Source organism: Patiria miniata, unplaced genomic scaffold, assembly GCF_015706575.1.
Source record: "Patiria miniata isolate m_02_andy unplaced genomic scaffold, ASM1570657v1 HiC_scaffold_24, whole genome shotgun sequence".
Lineage (NCBI taxonomy): Eukaryota > Metazoa > Echinodermata > Asteroidea > Valvatida > Asterinidae > Patiria > Patiria miniata.
The window spans coordinates 20177669-20184893 of record NW_024037063.1 but is presented as its reverse complement, the minus strand read 5'-3'; the positions used below and the strand labels follow the sequence as shown (position 1 = coordinate 20184893).

Here is a 7225-nt window from a genome sequence, read left to right as displayed (position 1 = left end):
GTACATCAAAAACAAAATACTCCCATAAATGGTGACGAATCCTTAAGGAAACTCCTGGATATTTTCAACGCCGATGAAAATATAACCTCCTTGGCGGAGGTAATAATGTGAAGAAAATGACAATAACATCAGCTTTTCATTAGGAAAAGCCAAAAGAGCAAGACATGATAGAGACTGTAATGTGTTACATGACCCGTGCTCATCAACCGCAGTCTGTAAAAATCCGGATGGATCAGGTTTCAAATGTTCGGAACTGTGAAAATGTCAGCCCAGCCTGTCATCGCGGATAACCGTAGGGCGGGTAGTATACAACACGTCGATTCCTGGATGGGGATGGGGCCCTTGGCCACGTACGAACGCGTACCTTCCTTGTCAAATTGATAAGCGTGGCAGAAATAGGCTATCAATGTTTGGGACGGATTCAGATGACTGTAACTAGGGATCTGACACGATTAATCATAGACCAACTAGGTCATGGTGTGAAATACCTTTGGAGGTATTGGGTAACCGCTTCCTGTACGTCTTGCATGTTGCACATTCATTACGAAAAAAGGCCCAGATGTGGTGACCCAATGAAGATCGTCACACAAGTTGAAAACCCGAGTAGGCATCGTGGCTTTCTTCTCGCTTCCATTTCAGCTGATAACCACCAATATAATTCAAAAATAAAACACCCAAAAGCCTTTCTTGATTGACCTTCCATGGCAAGCCAACAAAATTAGCAACGGTAATGCTCAATTAAAAAACGAGAACGGGGCCAAATTTTGAGGTCCCGTGTGAACAAAATCCACCGCATTGATGAAAATAAAAATCTCAGAAACGGCAATAATTATTAGTCGAGCTCGACCAAAGGTTATTAATGTACCGATGTAGCAACATGCACGCTGCAACCTGAGTGGTTGGATTACACCTCAAAAATCTGGAGGCATTACTGCGCAGTTTTGCTCTGGGATCCAGGCCAGATGCATGAAGTGAAAAACGGAAGGTCACAATTAACACACTGATGAAAAGGCTTCCCTAAACGCATTAAAGCTTTACTATCGGGTTACATTCTTTGGCACCTGTACAAAATTCTGGGAGCTGGAAAGACCGTATTCTGGAAACAGATGCAGCCGCTAATTGCACTTGCCAGTGAATAGCACCGACGCGATTACAATGAGTTGACTCCAAAAGCGGGACTTAAAGGCTATACATTTTCAGCGTACTTTCCCTGAAGTTTGAATGAATGATGCCGAGTTTTAGAATTTGGACATAAAGAACTGTTACTTAGCTTCTACCATTACTTTTGCATCGATTGACCATAATACACAAATTGGTAGTAACCATGTTGAATTTCTCATAACAATTAACGTAATAATTCCAACCATCTCTTCTTCTTTTCTTGACAGACGACGTTATGTGGAGCACTTGGTCGGCTTCACAGTTTGCAAAAGGAGTAGCCATTATGCCACCGTTGCTTTGGCTATTGGCTGGACTTCTATCTAACGTTGAGGGCGCCGCCCTGGAGCTAAGACGACCGGGAAACTCGAAATGTGCAAACGCGGCGTGCGAGGATGACGAGCCGGGAACATTTAACTGCGGTTCCCGCCAACTCGACTGCATTCCCAACAGCCACACGGACGTCAGGGTGCTGGACCTCCACAACAACCTGCTGACCAATCTGATTGAGAGGTCCTTCAGTCACTACAGGCACCTAGAGAACTTGGACCTTAGCATGAACGAGATCAGCACCATAGCACCTGGCGCCTTCACAGGCTTAACCAACCTAACCAGCCTGATTCTCAAGTTAAATAAAATCCAGGCGTTGACCAGCGGCGCCTTCACAGGCGCCCAGCGCCTGCGCGACCTAGACATCTCCCTGAACAACATCACGGTGATCCAGCCTGGCACCTTCACAGGTCTCACGAGCCTCAGGAAGCTCCTTCTACAGGAGAACGACATTCATTTCATCGACAGAGGCGCGCTGTTTGGGCTGAAGAACCTAAACCTCCTTGCCCTGCAGAGCAACAAACTCCAATACATCCATCCCAGAAGCTTTGACGGGATGACACAGCTGCGGATCTTACAACTGAGCGACAACCAGCTGACATCCCTTCCAGACCTAAGCTTCCTCCTCTCCACACTCCAAGACATATGGATATTAGGGAATCCCATCAACTGCGACTGTAGGATCGAGTTCCTCCGGAAGGGAATTGTTGACGAGAGGGGATCCATCAGCCTTCATATCAGCCACCCGATTCTCTGCGCTAAACCTCCTTCACTGCTTGGCATAGACCTCCGATTTCTCAAGATCCCTCTCGAGTGCAAGAAGCCGATAATAACCAAGGTAAGATTCTTCAATACACAGAACTATCTATCCACAATCTCCACAGTTCATTGTTCAAGTCACGTCAGCTAGTGGTATAGCTAGGAAAACAGAAAACGGCGACATCCCGGTCTAAAATTCGGAAAGTGTGATTCATGTTTAGATCTTAGATTCTTAGATTATGGTCACAAAGGTCAAGGGTTGAACAATGTTAAGGAAGGCCTTCTGTCAAAGATTGTTTCAATTTCTATTTAAATGGGACCGAGTGACTTGTGATTGACTTGTGATTTACTAGTGATTGATTTGTGAGGGTTTGAGAATTATAACTCTGTAACTCTATTTGGTTCCTGGTGTCCACAGATTCAGCGTTCCGTTCAGGCAGTCTGGGGACAGAACGCGATTCTACCTTGCAACGCCACCGGCATCCCCGAACCAATCGTGACCTGGATGACCCCCCACGGAGGCCACGTGACCAATCAGAGGAGCGACCGAGTCGCTCAGCTCACTGACGGTTCCCTCAGGATCTCCGAGGCTCGCGAAGAGGACAGCGGGAATTACACCTGTCACGCCGAGAACCAGAAGGGCAGTGACCTGGCTCAATTCTCGCTCGTCGTGTCTAAGCCCGAGGGCCACTCCCTCGGGGATACCGAGTCACTGACAACGGAAATGACTGGGATACCGTGCAGCGAAGCTGGGGCCACCAGGTGCAGACCGGACCACGATCAGTCTCTCATCTGCGACTCCACGGCGGGGATCATTGCAACCGCCTTGGTGACCTTCTCTACGACTCTCTCCACTGCGTTGATCTTCTTCTACATCTGGTACAGGAGGCAGATAGAGAAGGTTCGTCCAAGGGTTCCCAAGAGGCAAGACAAGCATAGAGGTTACGCAGACGGAGAGGAAGCATGTCTTGAGATCGAGGAGGCGCAGGTTGAACCTCTTAGCCTCCAGCGAGTGATGGATGCGATTTCTGCACCCAAGTACCTGTATGCCAAACCGGCACGCCGCCCCGCCTTCACGAACACCTCGCTACGAATGAACAAAGTGGAGGACTCCGCGCCCAAACACGGCAGGTACATAGCGCTCAGTCACCTCCGAGGCGGGAAGAACTCTAACGGGAGTCGGGAGAAACTGAACGAAACCCAGGACTACCTGCCGCTGACCACGTGCAGTAGTAGCAGCTGCAGCGGCAGTACTGACAACAGCAGAGACAGCTGTGAATCCACAGACTCGCATTTGTACGAGAACGCGGTGCTCATGATCCGCGATCCGAACTACACCGCGTTAGATCCAGCGACACGGTGCGGGATCCCCAGCGGCAAGCCTACGGAGTATGTGGCGTTCTGAGGGGGGAAAATCGTTGCGGATTCCGCAAGCCTATATGGAATATGTAACTTTCTGAAGAACGTTTCGGTACGGAGTCAGCAAGCCTACGGAATGCGCAGTGTTCAGGCGTTTCTAAGAAACGTTCTGACAAAATGTGTCGATGAGTACGCAATACTTCAGAGTAATTGCGTTCTTAGGAACGCATCAACGCGCAAGGGTGAACATAATGTATGACCCCACGACAAAAAAAAAAAAACACTTGTTAGTCGTTTTGGTATAGTTCTATGCGTGAAATTGTTTCATTACTCGCGACAACATAAGATGAAAATTTCTAAAACTGCTGCAAACCGTGACTGGATTGAACTGAAATATATAAATCAAAATTATTACTTGGTTTAACTTGATCCTTGAAAGACCTTTGTTAAAGGCAAAATGACAGTAGTACAGAAACAAATAATTTAGGGGTCACACAGGTATGCAAGGATGGAAGGAGAAACACAAAGGAGGGAGTAGGCAGGATGTGGGAACAAGAAGTGTTACAGTCGGTACAGATCAAATTTAAAAGGGAGTAGTGATCTGATACACCGTGCCCTCTGGAGACATGCACACAATAGGGAACAAAATATTGTATACGTCTCCACAGGGCAATTTCTGTAGATGAATACGTCTCCACAAGGTTTTCACAAAATAGATATATGGATTTTACTCAAAAACTAGGAATTTCCAAGGTGGGTTGATATGTCGCAAATGGATGAGTTTTAGAAAAGGGATAGACCTATTAAGTCCGAATTTCAGCCAAGGAAATTAATTCTGGTTAAAATAAGAGCATTTGGAAAGTACACTTTCAAACTCGAAAACTTTACTACACGAGAACAAAGAAATGTCTCTACAAGGATATAGATTTCAGTATGCGTATTCTCATAAATCATTGGTTGATGTAAAACGCGCACCAATCACCGAGTTTTGCCCTTTGCCGTTCGTGGCAAAAGAAAGTTACTTGCCTCTTACCTATGTCTGCTAAAATTAACAAGCAAACTTTAAAAAAAGTCTCGTGAGCATGAGAGTTTGCTGTCCCGTTAGAAAACTTGATGAAATCATATGGCGGTAGCAAAACCGAAAATGGTCATAAGGTGTGCGTTAATGGTTAATGGTGTGACCAAAGTTTGAAAATGTTTTAATAAATGCTAACGCTTTTGCATGTCTCTAGGCTTGGTTAAAGTCTGCTATGGCAACTTGCAAAATACCTGACCTGGGTGGCAGTGACCAGACTTCAAAGATCATTGTTTTACTCTTCGTCGCTGGAAACTAATCCCAGCTATTTTTTTATTGATGTGACTGAAATACGAAAAAGATCTTGAAAAAGTGTTCATTCGATATCAGATGAATGAGCACCTTAACTGCAATTTAAACCATGTTGATTAGAAGGTTGCTGATAAAATTGTTTTGTTTTGTTTTGTTTCGCTTTGCTGCAGTATTTTATCTAACTAGTGTACTATTAATTCAAATACATTCCTATCGATTTCGTTTCCCCTGAAACGTAATGATTTCCGATTAAATCATTACAAGAGAATCGGATAATTAACAAAATTCTATTTTGTTTTGGACCATTACGAGAACTGAAATAGAATAATTTACAGACTGGAAAACCAAGCCTAAATTTAGGATAATTACATAAGTCAACGATTTTCTGATTGTAATTTTCACTGGGTTTACTAATTCGTGAACTTACATGTGTTGGAATATATCATATATCGGACAGATTGTAACTAATTATTTGAAATGTGATAGTGTTAATAAAATTCCGACGAAAGTACATTTGTATGTCATAGTTTGAATGTTTGATTTTACATAATAAATGTCTTTCGTTGAGCTGTGGTATTTGCCCTGTGTATAGTAAATAATTTCACACCAAAATTAATTGTAAACCTGTCGATAAATTCTATCTGCAATTTTTATTTTTGGCTATTTTGGCTCGTTTCCTCGCAGCATTCAAGAGCTTTATATCAACAAACAAATTGCCTTATACTTAGCTATCAAAAAGCGTCATTACTGGTAATTCATGACCAATTATTCCATTATAATTCAATAATAAATACGATGGTTGAAAACAAACTTGTAAATAATAATTGAAACTGCCACAAAAAGGTTGACATTTGCAATTGTTCATGTAACTACGTATTCTGAAAATCGCACTTTTTATCCACGACAGAGAATGGTATTTTTTTTCCAAAACGCGGAGTGTTTGAACTCCAATATTTAATTTTTAGAATTCCCGTTTTTACCAAATAAAACAGACTATTAGCGCTACAGGAAACGACTTTAATTGAGACAAGCAAACTCAATTACAGAACAGGCCTAACTGTCACTGTTCATCAAGAAGGGTGTCATTTTAGTTTCTTATTGGCCAGATGCCCTCTTCGCACAAATTTGACCCAGGTCGAAATTAAAGTTGTTGTTCGTTATTTCCGGTCAAGCGCAAAGGCCAAATCAACGTGTGTCATTGAAACGGAGCCATGTTGGCTGCCCTTTCAAGATGACCAGTCTATTTCTTTCACCAAAAGTCCGGAAATGGATCAAGAAGAACTGACAGTGCTCACATTAAACATATAGTCCAGACACTGCCTCAATAGCTTACTCAGATGTAGAGCCAGAGATTGACCAGGGTATTATTTTTTTGTGTCTGTATGACCTCTGGCGAGGGGTCAAATATTATTATTTATACACGCTAACATACACACAATCGTACTTTACATAACTCTCGGGGACGAGGCATTGTATTTTCCCTTTGTCCCTTTAATATAATACTCTCACACAGACTAAGCACACAAACGCACGATCGAGGACCGTTTTCAACAAAAGATGAACTCTCGAGGACAACAAAGAATCTGTTGTTCTCCCTTTGTCTGTCGGTCCTCGGGGCACGTGCTTGAATTGACCAATCAGAAACATCACATCAAACAGAATACTTAAAGTAAGGACAACAATTTAACGAGCATTTAAGGCGTTGTCCGCCCTCTTATATACATCATGACGTCAGGTCTCAAATACAACAGTAAAACCGCTGAGTATGACTAGTATCCAATAAGGTTAAAGACAAATAACACAATGTTTGTTATTGTTTCTGAAAAAAGCTACGAAGATAAAACGTGCCTTAATTTACAAAATGGTGGAACCATTTAGCGAATTAAGACATCAATTATATTGTAACTGCCTCTCATACATCAATACGTCAAGATCGTCTATAGGGACAGGAAACAAACGCCATTCATTGATTGATTTATCCCTCGTGTAATATAAGTAGATGTTATCATACCAAGGAGGATTTTCCTGTTAAATTTGGCCAAGTGATATCTTAATCTAACAAGTGACTCGAATCGGTCATTGAGGTCATGTTTTCTGAGGGACGGGGGTGAACCAGACTAAAATTCCTGACATCTTTGATAGCAATTCGTTCAATTCATATCATCTCCATTCAACTGAAGTTTACGAAGATTTGACTTCATTCATATAGTCCAGACTGGGCTCCTCATCGAGCAGAATATTGTTATCATGGAAACAATCATAAGTATTTTATAATAGGGCCTACAATTGCCA

At 42.8% G+C, this 7225-nt stretch overlaps 1 protein-coding gene across 1 annotated transcript; it reads left to right on the top strand.

Annotated features, from left to right (window-relative positions):
- Positions 1-1394: 1394 nt before the first annotated feature.
- Positions 1395-3858, top strand: LOC119731637 (leucine-rich repeat and immunoglobulin-like domain-containing nogo receptor-interacting protein 2). The gene is made up of 2 exons (XM_038204836.1): positions 1395-2326; positions 2666-3858. The coding sequence occupies exons 1-2, from the start codon at positions 1397-1399 to the stop codon at positions 3650-3652; spliced, it is 1917 nt and encodes a 638-aa protein (XP_038060764.1). The 5' UTR covers positions 1395-1396; the 3' UTR covers positions 3653-3858.
- The last annotated feature ends 3367 nt before the right edge of the window (positions 3859-7225 follow it).

Bases quoted from the DNA above. Each gene is read 5' to 3' on its own strand.
- LOC119731637 (XM_038204836.1), top strand. From the start codon at position 1,397: ATGTGGAGCACTTGGTCGGCTTCACAGTTTGCAAAAGGAGTAGCCATT. The intron at 2,327-2,665 runs GTAAGATTCTTC...TGGTGTCCACAG, and splicing joins AGAAGCCGATAATAACCAAG to ATTCAGCGTTCCGTTCAGGC.